Source organism: Protomyctophum parallelum, assembly GCF_964188405.1.
Source record: "Protomyctophum parallelum genome assembly, chromosome: 21".
Taxonomy (NCBI): domain Eukaryota; kingdom Metazoa; phylum Chordata; class Actinopteri; order Myctophiformes; family Myctophidae; genus Protomyctophum; species Protomyctophum parallelum.
In genome coordinates this window covers 31,168,357-31,188,994 of record NC_139713.1, presented here as the reverse complement: position 1 = coordinate 31,188,994, position 20,638 = coordinate 31,168,357, and the positions used below count along the sequence as shown (strand labels likewise).

Genomic DNA, 20,638 nt, shown 5'->3' with positions numbered 1-20,638 from the left:
CCCCCCCCCTCATCCCCCCTCCCCTATTTATTTTTCTTCTGAAGATGCAAGTAGGCCGGGCGCAGCGCACGCTTGCGACGGCCGACCAGCAGCAATAAGTTTGGTTTGGTTGATGTATGTTATATGTGTTTCAAGCCTTATGACCTGCTGTAAAACCAATTGCCCTTCGGGGACACTAATAAATAACCTGTGAACAGTTGAACCTTGAACCTTGTGTGTCCTAGGCTCAATGTCAGTTTGTCACCTCCTCCTACAATTTATGCATTTAGCAGACGCTCTTAATCCAGAGTGATTTACAGTAAGCAAGAACAAAAACATGGTAATACATCATAAACATAAAAATAGTCATCATGAATCATAATGTACGTAAGCTAACAACCTAACAGTGGAATAGCTATATAATGAAACTATGCGTATATACTACTGAGTGCAATGTCTACATAAAATGCTATCTAAGTTACATAAATTGAGCCTTTGCATAGGCCTGTAAGGCCGTCGAGGCTAGAGCAAGTGCTACGGGCTAAGATGAGGTCTGAAGAGGTCCTTTTTCACACTTCACATTCAATAGATCTATCCCGTGATCTTTTGTGGACAGAAGACATTTTCTGGTGTCTAGTAGGACTATAGTAAACAAATAAACTATAGTAAAATATGGAGATACATATTCTGCCTGACATTGACGATGCGCACAAGCATGCCCGCACACACCTATATGCACTTAAACATATACATAGACACACTTGCCTGGATCTACAGCCTGGACCCTCACAGGTGAGTCAGAACAGATGGTGAACCCATATCCATCCTTCCCTCGATGAATGGTCACCTGTAGAACACACACCCAAATATTACAATACAATACACTGATCTCAATGTCATGTTCCTTAAGCTGCGTTCAGACCCGAATATATATTCCCTCGGTTCGCCCCGTTTGTGCCGCACCAAGCTGTGCCGCGCCTGTTCGTGCAACTTCTCGTCTTTGCAATGACTTTGTAATCGCGCCGCTCTAACCATCCAAGTCTGAACGCACCTTTACAGGGCAGATAGGACAGATGAACTTGAATTCGGAAGTGAAACGCATGCCCGCCCGCTCGCCCGCCCGCCCACAGTAACAAACTCAGATAATACAGCTGAAAGCTCTTTAACATTTTCCTTAGTGAACCAAATTATTGAGGGAAATTTCATGCATGGGATGTACTGAAATGAACCAATCAAATGATTGGTTAATCTCACACACACACACACACACACACACACACACACACACACACACACACACACACACACACACACACACACACACACACACACACACACACACACACACACACACACACACACACACACACACACACACACACACACAAAAAAAACTCATAAAGATAATGGTCTTTCCCTCCATTCCTCTGTATGTGACCCAACATGGTCAAACATTCAGAATGTGAGCCAAAGTCAACAGAAGTCCATCCAAAACATCCCTGTTTCCATCGCATCTGGTGACAACCAGGGGGCCCATTGGACAAATACCTAACCCATTTCTTTCCCCTTTTCACTGGATCCATCCATCTCTCTCTCTCCCTCTCTCTCTCTCTAACGAGCAGGTTGTCTGAAATTCCCCTACTGCAGACACAGCAAAAATCCAGAGATCCATTGTTTTAACCCTTTTTTTTTAATCGTTCGTCCGTCCCCCCCCATCATCCCCCCCTTTGTGTCCCACTTTAGTGATTCTGCCTATTCCTACTTCCCATTTCACTGTGTAGTGTGTAGTCCCTTGTTGCTGCAGTGCTGTGCTGATTGTGTCCCCTGACTCCACCTTGTGTCCCCTGACTCCACCTCACACAAGGTGATGCTGCCAAGCCTGATGGTGACTAATTTCAACAGGACGTCGCAGTCCCACCCCCTTTCATGACGACGACAGGCCCGGAAGATAATTCCAATAGTTTATTGTAATGATTTGTCACAACAAGAGTTGGTTTTGTCCGAGGCTTAAATGTCTTTAAATAAAAAAATATGCTCTTCCGGGCCTGTTGTCATCATGAAAGGGGGCGAAGGATCGTGTCAAAAGGTTGTGTCAAACCAAACACATGGAACTACATTTCTCAGTAGAAGAGCAACGAGACAAAAAACATTGTATGTGAGTTATATAGTATTAATATACAATTTACATTCACAAATAAGTTAGTGCCATGTCCAAAGCGAATTTCCCTATTAGATGTTAGTAAGTAAATCTTGTCGTAAACATGTGAGGAACTTTGGGTAATAATAATAATAGTAGGTCAACATCAATATAGGGTATGCGCATGCTTAAAGTGAATGGCACATCGAGTGGCAAAGAGACAGGCAAAGTGAGTTTAACATTGTTTAATGTTGTTAAATGAAATCAGATAGGACTTTTCTGTTTGGATGTATGGGCTGTCAAGGCCAGAAAGTAGTTTTTTGCCACTCAGTAGGCGTTCCTGCATAACTTCCGGGTTTGATGATGATGTCACACGCATACCCTCTATTCCCTACGTACTAGAGATGTCCCGATACTGTATCGGTATCGGAGAAGTATCGGTATCGGCCCTTATTTGTCATATCGGTTCATATCGGTGAATATGCCAGTCTAACCACCGATCCGACACAGGGGTAAGGGGTTGACACTATGGCAAGTCAATAAAATGTTGGGGCATGTGGACTCTTGTGGAGTTTGCTTTCGAGTTGCCCAAACTGCAAGTGCACATATGAGTGAGGAGTCTGCTATAAACACAACACGAGATATACTGTATAGCTAGATAGCTAAAAACACAACACGAGATCACAACACTGGTATCGGTATTCGGTTAACACAGAAATTGTGGTATCGGGATTGGATCGGGAACAAAAAAAGTGTATCGGGACATCGCTACTACGTACCTTTACCATAACCGCCGAGATGTCCAACCTTAATCATTAACCTAAACAAAACTAAAATTCTATTAAGGTTGAACGCCTCCAAGTTTCAAGTTGATTGTCAATGTTGAGATTTTCCCATGCTTTCCCTCATGTTCAGTAATTAACCTCAAAGCTAAATGAATATTACCTTTTTCAAGCACAACGATCTACTGTACATATTTTATTATTATTTTTTGTATGCGTATGTCACAGGAGTTTTCCCTTTTCGCTTTTGCTTCAGTGCCCTTTCAGACATTTAGCCTGAGGGGTCAGGATAACCAGGTGCATCTCTGCTGAGCATAATTCCGTACGTACAGCACATGTACAGTATAAATGTACATGAGTCAGCTGGCTTCGCATCATGGCAGACATGTGCATGTAAACTATTTACACACAGTGTCAGTACATGTCCATGTATGCAGAAACACGCAGGGCTTTACACATGCATTCACGTGGAAAGACTCACCACAAACTTCATGCTTGAGCACTGTGTGCATTTTGAATTACAGAATGCTCCAATGTTCACTGACTCATACACCCGCGTGCGCGCGCACGCACGCACGCACGCACGCACGCCCGCCCGCACGCACACAAAACATAGCTTTGGTGTCATATTCTGTTTCTGCTTTCCTCTCTCGTACTTGTAACCAGGTAAATTCTGTCCTGTTGTATTATGAATCATTTTGTACTGGTTATTGCTAATGAGGACTTTAAGAACAATAATGAGCTGACTGAGTGCTTGACTAACCCTGTAGTAGATCTGCTATTTTTGGCAAATGTTGCCCCAGAATAGGGAAGCTAGAGTTCAAGGGGTTAAAGAAAAAAGTAGCATAAGTTGCTTGTTCTTTCCCTCTCCTCTCTGATGCCATAGCATCCTTCTCTCGCTGTGTCAAGATAAATTATAAATGTGGCACATTAATGTTCTTTTCCTCTCTTGAAGCGCCGTTTCTTGCCTCCATTAGTTAGTGTATATCCCTGGAGAATGGAATTCCTGATGTATTCAAAGTGCTTGTGAAATTGCTGCAGCTTTTTTGCAATTTTACCTGCCCAGAAAAGTATTGTAAACACTTTAAATAATGGCTGTGTGTGTTCACACTTTCAATTCACTGCAAGTTGTACATGCACAATCTGCACGTGATAAATCAAACCTTGCACATGCAGATTTACATTATTTAGTTTTCTGCCACATTTCGGCACTTTTAAAATTAAGAAATGTGTTTAGTTTTATATGCTTAAGTTATTCTATGATTCATCCAGCAGTGCAGCCCTATTTTTCAAATCGAAAATGTAAAAATAAAAAATGCATAAGCTCACAACCCTTGCATCGTGCCACGTTGTGAGCTTGTACATTGGTTAACCGCCCACAGTTCGCGTCTTTCTACAACTTATATTTTCCTTCCCTCCCTTCGTTGATCCCTTTTGGTCGCCTCCTCCCTCCTTTGATCTCTCTTTTTCCTCCATCCTCCCCTCCAGGTTTTGATCTCAAGTACCACAGGGGTTCCCAAACCTTTTCGTGTCAAAATAGTTCTCATTAGCATGTGGACCCCCATTTGAAAATATATGCCAAGGACCCCCATAAGAGAAGTTTTTACGGCTCTAGCAGTGATTTTCAACCATTTCCATTTCAAGGGCTTGATTCAGGGTTTGACCTGAATTACGGTCCCTCAATTAATGGCCTTTCTATCTCTGGGAACCCCAATTTATATTGTAAAATCAATGTTAATTTAACTGGGGACCCCCTGGAACTCCCTCAAGGATCCCTAGGGGTCCCCGGACCCCACTTTGGGAACCACTGAAGTACCACACAAACAGACCTGAGGCAGTCTACATCCAGAGAACCACTGAAGTACCACACAAACAGACCTGAGGCAGTCTACATCCAGAGAACCACTGAAGTACCACACAAACAGACCTGAGGCAGTCTACATCCAGAGAACCACTGAAGTACCACACAAACAGACCTGAGGCAGTCTACATCCAGAGAACCACTGAAGTACCACACAAACAGACCTGAGGCAGTCTACATCCAGCGAACCACTGAAGTACCACACAAACAGACCTGAGGCAGTCTACATCCAGAGAACCACTGAAGTACCACACAAACAGACCTGAGGCAGTCTACAGCCGATGCAGAGTCGACACAGTCCGTGAAGGGTGTGAATCATGCCTCCTCCTCCCCCCCCAGTGTCCAGGTCTGCCGCTAGCACACACACACTCCTGCGCTGAGCCTCCGCTGGACGCTCCTCGGCCCGACGTCCAGAGTATCTCCACAGCCTCCTGGCCACGGCCGAGTGCATCATGGTCCTGGGGCTTCGCTCTGTAGGCTGTGTCAACTTCAGGGTGTTGTGGATCATCTCAAAAGCCACAGCTTTGTGCGTGTGATTTTAAGGTTGCAATGCAACCTTAAAATGTAGGGGGGGGGGGATACAGTACAACTATCCTGCACAGTAGAATGATGCTCCCCTTGTGGCTTATACTGTATGTGTACGATTTTCAACAAAAATGTTGTCTTCAGAGCACACCGGTCAGAACTTTTTCCTTTGACGAGTCTATTGCCAGTGTTTGAGGAGTGGACATCCCCTTTAAAAAGTTGTTGACATTAGTCCACCACTAAGTCATGGACCTCTTACTGCACTCTTACCCTATTTAGGATTCTTGAAAATGCAATACACATTACACACTCCCGTATGCAAGTTCCTGTGATCCCGTGTTACATCAACAGCTTGCCGTGTTCCTTTGACAGCATCCCAGCTTGTGGTTTTCTTTACACAACTGATGAAGTCTCCTGTTGCTTATTTCTCTTCTCAGGTTGACATTTCTGTGTTTTCTTCCGCCACCTGCGTAGGCTGCGTTATAATATATTCCACAAGATACGGTCCCGAGTGTCTTCTGTTGATCGCGGCAGTGACACAGGCCACAACACAACATCAGCTCTGTGTGTGTGTGTGTGTGTGTGTGTGAGAGAGAGAGCTGCATGTGTGACTCTGTGAAAGTGTGTCGGCGTCACAGAGGCGAGACTGGTGCTGGGTCGGCCTGTTCGGGCCATACTGCCGTTCCTGGCAGGGGCGCTCATGGGAACTGTTTCACAGCAGAAGAATAGAAGGAAGTGCCCCCTCCGCCACCCCTACACACACAAATACACGTGCATGCGCACCACACACACACACACACACACACACACACACACACACACACACACACACACACACACACACACACACACACACACACACACACACACACACACACACACACACACACACACACACACACACACACACACACACACACACACACACACACACACACACACACACACACACACACCTCATCAGGGAAGTTTTGTGCAGCTGCCCTGGATAAATCCCATTTGCTTACCCAAGTCTACACTACCAGGCTGAGAAAGAGGTGTGATAGTTCATTGAGAGTGAAAGTGAGACTTGTCTCAATACTGTACATGTGGATAGTGTCAAGAGTATGACTGAGGGGGTGATAAGAGTGAAAATAATGTATGAATGAATGGTTAAGTGATAAGGATATAAAAACCCTGTATTGATTGTTTGAGAATCTAAAAGTAGAAGCAAGAGTAGTTAAACTTCCACAGAAATGTTTGATTAGTATTGTAGCATAATTTGATCCACTTTAAGCCTTATTTATTAATTGACGTATGGTGTGGTGCTTGGCATAAATGGTAGGTCTATCTCTCCAGGTCGAAAAACAGAATAGTAATGGTCTATGGCCAAATTCCATTATCAGCCTGACTTTCACCATTACACACACACACACACACACACACACACACACACACACACACACACACACACACACACACACACACACACACACACACACACACACACACACACACACACACACACACACACACACACACACACACACACACACACACACACACACACACACCTCAATCATACCTCACACCTCGTCAGCTCCTGTCCGACCCTGCTCCCCCCTGGTCTGCGTCCAGACATTATGCTCTTATGTTTGTTATGTTTTCGCCTTCCATACTTCCTGTGCTTTTCCTTTCATTCTACACTCCGTGATGGAAACTCTCAGGTCTGTGAAATCGGACAACATCCCCTTCACTTCCAGTTGGGGCACATAACACTCATATTTTCGTTATCTCTATCTCTGGGGAAAATAGGTGGTGATTTATCAAAATTAACATTTTACAAATACCATCATGTCACTGTGGGAATAAGCCAATTAAATTAAATGAATCTCTTTCTTCCTTTAGTGGTCTAGCACATTGGTTCTCAATGTGGGGTCCGGGGACCCCCGAGGGTCCTTGAGGGCATTACAGGGCATCCCCAGCTAAATGGATTTGGTTCCTTTTGGACATAATTTCAGACAAATCATTTTACAGTGTAGATTGGGGTCCCAAACGTTAAAATAATTGTATCAAAGTCTGTTAAATTGTATCAAAGTCAGGTCTGTGAAATTATAAATAATTGAGAAACACATGGGTTGCACAGCCAGAAAAAGAAACGAGCGATAGAGAAGGGTTAAAAAGAACTATAATACACTAGTTGCTACAACGCTATAGTAAAATAATAAAGGAGTCCCAGGTCTTAGAATCTCTTCATGCCAATAGTAATGACAGCTCTTCCCTGTTTGCCTTTTCAAAGGGTGGAAGGTTACCCGTCAAGCACACAATAAAGCATGAGAGGCCTTTTTCTCTCTTTCTCGCTGCTCTGTTCACTTCTAAATAGGCAGAAGGACAGATTAGACGGAGGGGAGAGAAAGGGAGAGAAAGGCATGTCTTGGGGAGAGGAGAGAAAAGAGGGGAACTGAAAAACGATGGCGATGCCAAACCGGTCTTTAGGAGTATGGGACCACTCTACCCCAAACAAGAAAGACTGTCTGTCTGTCTCGCTCACTCGCTCCCTCTCTCTCTCTCTCTCTTTCTGTTTTTCTCATTTTGACCTGAATAAACAGTTATCAAAGGCGCAGGCATCTTCCAAGCCAGTGAACATACAGGATTAGGGCCAAGGCCAAATGCAGGACCTGTAGTTAAGGTTGCACAGGGTATAAACAGCAAAGTGTCAGGAATGCAACTCTGAATGTAATTATACTCAGGATATTACTGTCTAATTATACTGGCATACTTATACTTGCAATCAAGACTAGGGGAATACTGGATGCTATACAGTAGTATGAATGATGTAATACTGTATAGACATTTTGTCTAGGAGGGGGAGGCCTTGCACAATTATTTGACCTAGTTCCAGGCTTGATACTTAGTAATTGTCTTAATTGAGGCCAGAGTTCCTGGTTTGGCTATAACGATATGGAAACAGCAACATTTTGGCTGACTTACATCAGGGTTCCTACTTCCTACACATTATTACCAATACATTTCCAAAACTTTTCCAGAATATTAAACCCAATTTCTAGGCTTACATATACTATAACAATCATTCAGCGCAAAAATAAAGCATAGAATTCTCAACTCCGTTCGAGTTTATTTCTTTATTACAATATCGTTATAGTGATTGATGTAGACCGCCCATAAGTGATACAGGGGAGGATGGTGTGGCTTTACTATAATTTGTGATTTGTGATGCCAGATACTTTTTAAGAATGGTAATAGAATTGAAAATGATAAGTTGCTAGGACATTTACAGTATGGGTGAAGAAATAAAGACAGAAGTACCCTCAGCTATTTCTGTAACGCATCGATTGCTCTTCAAGCACCTAGTGCATGTCAGGTACAAATCACACCAAGAGCCCGGTGCACTCAAAAAGTCCCGAAACTGTGTAAACTATTAAACGTATAAGTCTGAAAAGCCATTTGCAGGAGATATGAATTCGGTTGAGCAGGTTGAAAGTGGGCACTGGAGGATACCCCAGAGCATTCTAGGTGTTTCATAGGATGATGCCCACACAATGAGAAATACTCAGAGAGAGACCCAAGGGGGTGAATATGCAGTCATCTGAACAAGAGGAACAGCAAAAACTGTTTAACAAAACCAAAGGAGCGCAAAAAACGTAACAAAGACCATTAGCGTCCCTATTTTGGGCATGTCACTATAGCTGAAAATTCTGTCAACAAGCCTAACCAATATGCTTATAGCTTGTGAGCATGTAGATTAGTAGCTATTTTCTACGTGTGACACCATCATACAACAAAGTATAAATCTGGCTTAGGGCCAATTCATACTCCTATTTTAGAGCCGAATAAAAGTAGGTTCGGCTCTGTAGAGCCTACAATGTGACGTCATTTGAGGTTCGGGGGGGTGGGTACCATCCTAAAGTCGGCTCATCGGTGCTACAGAAAATCTGACGAGCCTAAATCATTTCGGCACTACAGCGCCGAAACAGCGGTATGAATCGACCCTAAAGTGGTTACGCTAAATTTACTTTATTGCATGACCGTGTTGACAAAAACAACTGATGCAACATGTTTTCAGTAGAAAATCAGTCATTTTCATCGAGCAACATGGTTGATTGACCAAGTGAAGGATAAATGAGTCTGTGGATCTCTGTTCACTCTGTTAACTGTCTCCCTTGAGAGAGACCCCAAACAAGTTATGGACCAATCAGCCGACAGCTACCACTTTCATTCACCTCATGATAAAAGGGAAAGAGAACAGAGAAGGGGGAGAGGGACAGTGAGAGAAAGTGAGAGATCAAACAACAGTTCCTTGTCGACAGGGATTGTAACCTCACTACAAACATGTGTCTTTATGTCGTATTAGATTAACCCATTCTGACCTGAGATCAGATTCATACGAGGTTTCCGCCGGACACACACTGGTCCGATGAACCCATTCTGACCTGAGATCAGATTCTAAAAATGTCAGTCGATTTTTCAAAAAATTGCAGACCTACAAGCTCGATATGAGCTTGTAGATCTGCTATTTTTCAATAGCTAAAGCATAACATGATGCCAACACCAAAATGGGTGCCCGGTCAGAATGGGTTCAACTAGAAAATACTGATTGACACCCACAACTAAATTGTCTGTATTGGCTATCTTATATTGTTTCCATGATGTCTACCATCTACCTGCTCCACACAGACTACGCACACATCACCAGAAGAGTCATGTTCTTTTGACTTCTCCAGCACCTCCAATCAATGCCATCAGCCACTCTGGCTAGTTGAGAAACTGTCAGTGATGCCTGTTAGCCTGGATTACGGACTAGGTCAGCGACACTGGCTCTCCTCAAGGAGCCTTTCCTGTTCACCCTCTACATCTGTGATTTCTGCTTCAACTTGGGTGCTTGCCAGTTGCCACCAACAGAAGTTCTTCATTTCATTGTCGGCTGCATTATGGATGACAACGAGCAGTACAGAGCCCTGGCGGAGAGCTTTGTAGGATGGTGTGATAACGATCACCTCCAGCTCAACATCAGAAAGACGCAAGGAGCCGTGGTGCTGGACTACCGGCAGTGCACAAAAGAGGCACCCAAATCAATCACCATCCATGGGGAGGAGGTGGAGCACACATACACAATAAACTGGGCTGGACTGACAACTCCGAGGCCCTCTACAGGAAGGGACAGGGCAAGCTGTTCTTCCTGAGGAGGCTCCAGCCCTTCAACATGTGCAACAGGCGGATATACAGTCTGTAGTAGCCAGCTTACTGCGTTTGTTTATCTTGGTTTCGTTATTGATTTTTACTTTTAACTATTCAGTGTTTCACTCCCACTGCTGTATGACCTGTGAATTTCCCTCTAGATATCCATTAAGTATTATCGTATATTTCTGATCTTATCTTATCTTACATGACTAGCAGTTGTCTACTATACCTAGTCTTGCGTAGCCAGAGGAACAGAGTTTGCCTGCAGACTTGTAATTGTCAATCCTGCTCTGAGCCTTTGGAATACTGCATATGTTCTAGATACTTTACACACGATATGAAGAGAAAAATGGGTCACAATTTTACGTCAACCCTGCAAAAAAATTCCCATGTATTCTTTTGTCAATCCAATCCAATCCGCATCATATAGTACATTTTACAACTCCAGGTTTACAAAGTGCAGCACAGAAAATCTAAAACTAAATACACTGTATGAGCTAAAATCAACAGCTAAATCACACAGTAAAAAATAAACAAAATAAACAAGGACATCACTGACGAAATAAGTGTCAGCAGCGTCAGCAGACAGAGAAACAAAACATTGACCATAGAAACTCTCAAACGGAATTAAAAGACAAAGTTTAAATGTGGAACTTAAAGTGAGATGGTGGGGAAACTGTTCTTATGAGAGGGGAAGCTTATTCCATAATGTGGGGGCTACAACAGAAAAGGCTTCGTTACCTCTGGTTGTTATTAAATGTGTCTTCTTTGTGACCTTAAGTTTCAACTGGCCCGTAGACCGCAGTGACCTTGAGGGAGTATAAATCTCTGAGTTCAGAAAGATACTGAGGTGACCAAACCATTCAGTGATTTAAAAACAAACAATACAATCTTAAAAATCAATTCTGAAACGAACAGGGAGCCGGTGAAGTGAAGCCAGAATCTGTGTGGTGTGGTCACACCTGCGGAGGAGGAAACGTGCCTCAACAATTTGGACTAAGGTCAAGGTCAACTCTAATCTACCAGTAACCAGAGCAGTGAGAGCATAACACTCCACTAAAAGATATAAGTTTCTATGACTGTAATCTATCACACTAAATCAAGTTAAATGTATTTCCAATGTCAAGTATATTTACACAGAATTTGTCCTCTGCCTAAAATCCCAACCTTGAGGTGCAGTGGCAGGCATTCTCCAGATCTGATGTAACTACACTATTATGGAACAAGACATAATTTAATAAACTATAAGTATACTGGATGTGTATAATGTGAACAACAGGCCAGCAAACAAAAGCAAAAAAACAAGGCAAACTCTTTTCACTGGGATGGGGACTCTTGAAAACATTGCTATTGTTGGTACGCTACTTGTAGGTCCTACGAAAAGCAGGCCTCTAATATTTCTGATTACCCAAAACACTACAAAAGAGATCATGACATTATTCACGTTTTTCCGTTGCTGTCATTTTTGTACGAGTCCAGCAAAACTGACTCAGCTCTTTTTAGGTGCTGCTGTGAGACTAGGTCAACTGAGATGTGATTAAGTGCATAGGGTGTGCATAGAGTGAAACCTCAATCTTCATATACTGAACAGTGGAGCTGTCCATCAACGTTTACAAATGGAATCATGCATCTCGGGATCCACATGGCAACGGCGTGGCATCATACGTAGATGTCAGACATCATAGATGTCAGTCATTATTACTCAATATGAATCCAAATTTGTCTTCCATCCATTATAAAATGCAAAAAATAGAATAAAGTAGCATAAAATGTACTGTATGTGAAAATAAATTTGTAGAAGTTGACCTATAGACCTTATGCAGACTGTAGCCAATAGCAGGGTAACAACGAGCCGCAATTTACCATTGTGTAAATGGTGTTTGTTTAATAAAAACCCACTGTAGACAGTGCTACTTTCTGTCAAGAAATTCCTTGCAGGTGATTATTTTGTTGTGTTGGAGTTTGGAAGTGCTTGTTGGAAATTACTCAACGGCCCTGCGTACCACCTGTTTTTGTACTTAATGCAGGAGGCAGCAGAACGTTTCTTTGCTGAAAGCGAGCGCTTCTAAACTCTGACACATTCTTGTATATGTACATGTATATGTATGTGGTGGACTTTTATGAACAAACAATTTGCAGATCGAAAGGATAATTCAAGCTTTTGGTACAGCTGCAATGTTGGTGAGTTTGACATTGTTTAATACAAATCAGATAGGACTTTACTGTCAATGGTAAATTGCAAATTGTGACTAGTTGCCACCCTGCCATAACTTAATGGCAAGATGGCCGCGGTCTGCATAAGGTCTATAGGCAATGTGCTCAGGACATTTGGCACTGATCGGTCCAGGGGTTTGCGAGATTAGCTCAGGATACACTGACACACACAGAACCTTGTATAGACGACTAGACTCTTTCCGAGCCATACTTGTAAAAATGCTTGTCCGAGAAAAAAAAGGAAATATAGGTAACTGGATCAGAATTGGGCAACATAATCTGTTTCCTGATCTCTGGAGATTAGCCATCGTTCTGGTCCAGATGTGACTCACATGCCAGTGAGTCTTTTTACGGTCCCCCATAGTACTCCATTCACTGCACGCAGATCCACAGCATGACACAAACTGCTACTTTGGTTGCAAAGAATGTGTAACACATTCCGTGTTATGTCTTCAATGCGTGTTTGTATGCATGATGTGTCAGTGGCATGATCTGTAAAGTTATATCTCAACTACTGTACTCGATGCATATTGAGTGTAGTTCTGTGTATCCATAATGAATGCAGATGAAAGCAGAACTGCACAGTAACATGCACACAAACCACAAAACGCATGCAAAGACAGGCCTATGGAGTCAGACACATACAAGCATGCACATTACACAAACCATGAGTCCATAGCACACGCGCACACGCACACACGCACACACACACACACACACACACACACACACACACACACACAAAAACAACATTTTGTATGGGAATGCATGAATGAATAAGAAGTGGAAAATGCAGTGGAAAAGTCAAAAGTCCAGTTTGATAGTACTCACCGTTAAGCATTGCATATTCTCAGGGTGATTGGTCTCGGGGGCAGCACCATGGTTTGACAACACAGCCTCTGAAACATAGACAAAAGAGTCACAGGCTGACACTGTGCTTTTTGAGCACATTTCTTTCTCACTGTCCGTTATTTCCCACTGGAAGCCAGTGCAAATTGCTCTCCTTCTGGACACGGTTCAAGAAAGAGGAGAGTCTTCAGAAAGTTCTCAAACTGTTCCCAGGAGTGTCAAACAGTTGTCAAGGAAGAACGGATATAAGACAGCTGGGATGTAGACTTCATAAGCACCCCCAGACTGGCACAGCTCAGTGAAGACTATAGCCATGAGAGAGGGAGAAGTGGAAGTGAGGACATGTAGAGAGAGAAAGAGAGAGAGAGGGAGGGAGGAGTAAAGAAGAGAAAAGGAACTCCTCACACTCCATTATCTCTTCGACTCAGGGCTCCTATGAGGTTGTCATGGTTACAGGGACTCGCCCCTGCCTCTGTCTTTTTAACCATTGCTCATAAAGGCAGTATTCAGCTGCGACCCTCTCTCTCCCCCCCTCTCTCTCTCTCTCTCTCTCTCTCTCTCACTCTCTCTCTCTCACTCTCTCTGAAACAGATGACTACTGCTTCGCTTTCATTTAGATTCTGTATCTCTTCTTTCCCCATATATACCTGTCTCCCCCTATAACTTCACACTCGTGTCTGGGGTGCGTCTGCTTTCTGTCCCTAGAGTCAAAACCAAAATCTGCAGGGTCTGGAACAAACTCCCAGAAAAACTGCAGGTCTGCTACAACAACTCTTCAAACTGAAGACTTTTTTATTTGTATTTGCTACTGCTTTTTAGTGGCTATGATTAATGTCTTGGCCTGCACTGTAACTTCTTCGTGTAGGCCTATGTCCCGTTTTATTTTTGAGGGGCACTAGCCCCTCCTATATACAGGTTTAATGTTTGTTTTTAGTTCAATGTTTGTTTTAAAAACGCCATTGACAATGAAGGGAAAATCTTGTCTCTAACACAAACATTAAATGCCATTAACAAAAAAGAGAATTTAATGTTTTAGCCGGGGAGCCAGCCATCCAAAATTTGAGAGGACCTGTGATGTCATGACATATCCACACAATTGTGATGACGGCTACCATTTTTAGGCCAAGGAGTGTTTTTTGTGCAAAACTAATGCTTGGAATAGATTCAGAATCATGAAAATCCGTTTGACATGTCACATGCTAAAGTATGGTGTTGCCTTATATTGGTGTATAGAAAAAACCCAAATAAAAAGTATGTCATGACATCACAGGTTAATCCTTAACCGTTGAGCTTTTGGGCCTGTGGCTCCCCGGCTATTTGTTTTGACACCACCATTACATCACCTAATCAACATGAGTTTAGACTTTAATAGATTAGCGCACCTCACTTCATACGGGTGTGATTTTTATTCACTCAAATAATGTACAATTATATTCAAATCGCCTTTTTAACGTCTTTATTTAGTACTTTGTCTTTGCTTCAATTTGGTTTAAATTTCTTGCATTGCTCAGCAGGTGTACTCTCTGGGAAGTGTCCTTGAGCAAGACACTGAACCTCTATCTGCTCCCATTGAGCAGGTTGACGCCTTGCATGGTTTCCTCCCAGGTCAGTGTATGAATGTGTGTGAATAGGTCAATGTAACGCACATTGTAAAGCACGATGGATAAAGGCGCTATAGAAATGCAAACCATTTACCAATTACTTTGAATTGCCTTGTTGAAATGTGCGATACAAATAAACTTTGTGCACTGCCTTGAAAATACGGCGCGTCAATTTAAATTGACACACTGGATTTTGCAGTGCTCTCTGCAAGGCAAGGCAACTTGTATACAACATTTCAACAGCAAGGCAATTCAAAGTGCTTTACATTAACCATTAACACAAATCTGAACAACAGGAGAATAATTACAGTGCAGAAGAAAACCTCATTAAAAGGCAGTGACACAGAGAAAGGGCTTTAGCTTTGATTTAAAAGAACTGAGAGCTGTAGCAGACCTGCAGTTTTCTGGGAGTTTGTTCCAGTTATGTGGTGCAAAAAGAGTCAACGCTCTTTATTCATGTTCTGATTCTGATTCTGATTCCAGTACTATGGGTACCGGGTACAGTGTGCCAATGCATCTACCGCATGCAACACACAAGTTTCTTCATTCATACTGTAGAATCTAATCCTTTAATCACTCCCAAACCAATCTGAACAGATGCCATGTGTTAAGAACAACCATACGACAATCCCGTGAGAAGTTACCATAATTACGTTACAAATGGTCGCATGCACACAGGCGCCCATGCATACTGTACACACACTGGAGACTGCACTCACACGATATTGACCCATGATATCACTGCTGGTTCACAAACACATCCACACCCTGCATATGCAGAATTCAACTTCCAGGCACACTTATGGACGCACACTGCTGCACAACTTTTCCTTGTGTAACCTTAGAATCTGCCACAAAGGACATTCCCATAGTCACGGTTGCCAGGGTAACCAGGAGGCTTAAAAAAAGGCTTCCCTCACTTTTGAAACTAAGATCTCCAGGGATCTAGGGAAAGGAGAGGGGATAACCTGGCTGGCTTCAAGCCCAGAAGAGGAGCCTTTTGTCTAGGAAAAAAAAAAGATTAATCACACTGAGTTTGAGGGAAGAGACACAGAGCAGCTGGCAACAAGATACAGGGGAGTTAACACGCATCGAGGAAGTGAGGAAGGCAGTGAGATAGCCTGTGCACAGGATTGACAGAGAAGGGTGAGAGAGAAAGAAAGAAAGAAAATAAATAAATAAATACGGGGAGAGTGAGGGACACAAAGATTGATTGGAAAATAAGAGAGTGGAATGAGGACACGACTTATAAAAGCTCAACTACTTGAGCCCTAGATGTATTTGATACTTTGAAAATAGCCGCTCTGCAAGCTCACAATGTGTCACCTCGCGGCGTCTTGTGAGCTTGTGTTTTTTAAATTCTGTAAAAGTTTTATAATAATAATACGAAAATAATAGGCTTGCTGGAGTTCAAGTGGTTAAAGGTGTTGGCAGCCTGCCACAGTCAAGTCAGCCAGTCCTGCCACAGACCTGTCAGAAGATAATACCCTCAGCTCTCCCCAAGTACCTCGCCACACCACTCACTTGACACCCAGCCTCTCTATTCATGTCCTTTCACTCGCAAACAAATAAACACTTAATGGGATCGAGCAGAAAAGCCAAGAAAGGAGGAGTTAACTTAAACACAGCATCCACTTCTCCTTTTCATAGACCTTTGATATCGCGTATGAGACAATAATTGTTGGCACTGATAACAGTGGTCAGTATAGTGCACCCTTGGGACTCCATTGGCAAGAACAGGCATACAGCACAGTATTAAAATCTTGAGAGTTAAATTAACAGTGTAAAAATTGACCCATAAAATAATTTGCAGTGTAGCATATTCTGAAGACTGGCACAAAGATGAGTATAGTCGTTAAAATAGCTGTCTCTTGTCTAACGTATGGACAATTACTGGACACGTTCAGAGTCTAACACAAGAGACAATGTACAATTAACGGAAATGATTATGGACCATGACACGATGGAACTTAAAACATGTGAATATACTGACCATAAGCTACTGGACATAGAAAATGACATAGACCCGGACAATCATTTCTTTTCTAACATCAATGACAATTGCTACTATTACACTGATGAACAATACAACCAGTCAATCAAGGCTGATGGACAGCTATCAATAATCCACTTCAACAGCAGAAGCATGTATCTAACTTCACAAAAATCAAACAATACTTAAGTCACTTTATACAACCGTTTCATATAATTACCATATCTGAAACGTGGATTGATTCTGATAAAGGTGTGGATTTCGAGTTGGCGGGTTATGAATTTAATCATATAGAAAGAAATACTAAAGGTGGAGGAGGGGTAGCTGTGTATGTGGACAGTAACTTGAACTACAAGGTGGTAGAAAATATGACAACTGTGATTGATAACCTAGTAGAATGTTTAACAGTCGAAATAATTGTAGAAAATAGTAAAAATGTATTAATTAGTTGTATTTATAGAGCACCAGATACTAGTATTGAGCTTTTTAAGGAATGGATTGAAGAGATGTATACATTAAATAATCAAAAAGTACTATTTATAGCTGGTAATACTAATATTGATCTTTTGAAATCAAACAATCACAGAATGACTGAGGAATTTATTAATACCATGTACAGTTTAGGTTTACATCCAAACATTACCAGACCCAGCAGGATCACGCCCCATAGTGCTACATTAATAGATAACATATTCACTAATGATATTGATAACAAAACAATGAGCGGATTATAAATTAATGATATAAGTGATCATCTACCTGTCTTTACCGTCTATGACTGTAATTTCAAAAGAAATAGATCAGACTGCAAACTCCAATTTAGAAGAGTAAGAACGGATGATGCCATCAATGCACTTAAGAATGATTTAAATGCACAAGATTGGGAATCTATATATACAGAAAATGATATTGATAGTGCATATGATAACTTCTTAAAGATATTCATTGTATTTTGATAAAAATTGTCCACTTAAACAGTATAACAGAAAACGAAATTATATTGACCAACCGTGGATTACTAAAGGATTACAAAATGCATGCAAAAAGAAAAACACTTTGTATAGAGAATGTATTAAAAGAAGAACTAAAGAGGCAGAAGATAAATATAAAAAATATAAAAATAAGTTAACAAATATTATAAGGGGATGCAGGAAAGATTATTATAGCAAACTATTAGATAATAAAAATAATATTAAAGGAATATGGAATATATTAAATAGTATTATTAGAAATGACTCTGGGAATGTAAAGTATCAACAATATCTTTCTGATAAGGGCACTATTAATTACAATATGGAGGAGGTAGTTAATAGTTTTAATAATTTCTTTGTAAATGTAGGACCAAAATTGGCAGAAAATATTTCTGATCCTGTGACATCTGATGAACACACTGATAATATAATAGAAAGGAATCCCTGCTCAATGTTTCTTACAGCAATAGAGAGAGAAATCATAGACATTTCTAAACCATTAACATACATCTGCAATTTATCATTTCAAACTGGTAAATTTCCAAACGGCATGAAAATAGCTAAAGTCATACCACTGTTTAAATCTGGAGACAGTCACAACTTCACAAATTACAGACCTGTATCATTACTTCCACAATTCTCCAAAATTTTAGAAAAACTGTTCAACAACAGATTAGATTCTTTCATTACTAAACACAGTCTACTCAGTGACAGTCAATACGGATTTAGATCAAACAGATCAACAGCGATGACATTAATGGACTCGATTGAGATCACTAATTCCATAGATAAATATAAATGTGTAGCTGGGGTATTGACCTTAAAAAAGCATTTGACACTATTAAACCTGACATTATTTATTATTAAATTGGAAAGATATGGTATTAGAGGAAGTGTATTAAATTGGGTGCGAAGCTATTTAAGTGACCGGAAACAATTTGTGAAGTTGGGTGAGGCTGTCTCTTCATGCTTGGGCATTGCTTGTGGAGTCCCCCAGGGGTCGGTATTGGGTCCTAAACTGTTTATTATGTATATAAATGATATGTGTGATGTATCTAATATATTGAAAATTGTAGTTTTCGCAGATGACACTAATATTTTTTGCTCCGGAAAAAATCTACACGAGCTATTGGACCTGGTCACTTCAGAATTATGCAAGTTAAAAAGGTGGTTTGATAAAAATAAATTGTCACTAAATCTGGCTAAAAGTAAACTAATGATATTCAGTAATTATAAAATAGATAATAAAGTTAATATACAGGTAGATGGTGTTGAAATTGAGAGTTTCTGAAAACAAATTTCTTGGTGTAATAATTGACGATAGAATTAACTGGAAGTCTCATATTAAGTATATATATAATAAATTATCTAGAAGTATTTCAGTTTTAAATAAAGCAAAACACCTTTTGAACTATAAGTCACTACGTATGCTATACTGTTCCCTGGTTTTGCCATACCTAAACTACTGTACTGAGGTTTGGGGGAATACTTATAAAACTTCACTTAATGCAATAACTATACTTAAAAAACGAGCTATAAGAATTATACATAATGCTGGATATAGAGATCACACTAATATATTATTTTTAAACTCATATCTTTTAAAACTCATGGATATAATAGAAACTAAAACTGCCCTTATAATGTACAAAGTAAGGAATAATCAAATATTCAGGTGATGTTCTCTGATAGAGGGGGGCTATAATTTAAGGGGGGAACTAAATCTAAAAACCAGAGTGGCTCGGACAACACTTAAATCATTTTGTATTTCAATCTGTGGAGTAAAACTATGGAACAGTTTGCATGTGGAACTCAAGCAATACCCAAGTGTGAACCAGTTCAAAAAAAGATATAAAGAATACATTATTAAGAGGTATAGAGAGGAAGAGTTACAAAACACTGACTTATCATTTAGATAATTGTACTTAATTGATTGTATGTATATATGTGTATGTGTATGTGTATATGTATATATATATATATATATATATATATATATATATATATATATATATATAATATATACCATATGTATGTATTATATGAAATATATAAATTATTTTTTATTGATCATAATATGATATATAGAATAGATTATATTATAGAGCATATACAATGACTTACACTATTACACTATTTAATGTACTTGGTTTCTGTTGTGATTTTTTTATTTTTTATTTTATACCATGTTGGTAGTTATGAGATGGCGTCAAGCGATGACGCTGAAATTAAGCTATAAAGGGGTAGGGTTATATAATTTTTTTACTTCAACCTACTCCTTTCTGAACATACAAAATTTAAAAAAAATAAAATAATAATAATAATAATAATAATAAAAAAGAAGAGAAAAAAATAATTATACTTGCGGCCAGTGTGGCTTGTTTTTGTTTTGTTTTTTTCTTGTTGTTTATACTTTAAGAATATATTATTTTTTTTGTTTTCTATATTGCACTTTTTAATTCTCTGACTGAATGTTCAGAATAAACTTTTTCATTCATTGAATGCCTCAAGTCATACAATTCCAAGTGTTTGTCAGAGTTGCAGGTCC

General features: G+C 40.5%; 1 protein-coding gene across 4 annotated transcripts in view; it reads right to left on the bottom strand.

Annotated features, from left to right (window-relative positions):
- rgs3a (regulator of G protein signaling 3a) overlaps positions 1-20,638 on the bottom strand; it is a 193,447-nt gene that overhangs the window by 143,177 nt on the left and 29,632 nt on the right. For 2 of the 4 annotated variants that reach the window (XM_083793657.1, XM_083793655.1), the window contains 2 exons: positions 13,508-13,575; positions 745-826 (listed from right to left, as the gene is read on the bottom strand). In XM_083793657.1, the coding sequence (XP_083649783.1) occupies positions 745-826; positions 13,508-13,575 (150 nt within the window). Of the gene's footprint in view, positions 1-744; positions 827-5,021; positions 5,806-13,507; positions 13,576-20,638 lie in introns of those variants that run through there. The other 2 variants (XM_083793653.1, XM_083793654.1) reach the window with 1 other exon arrangement.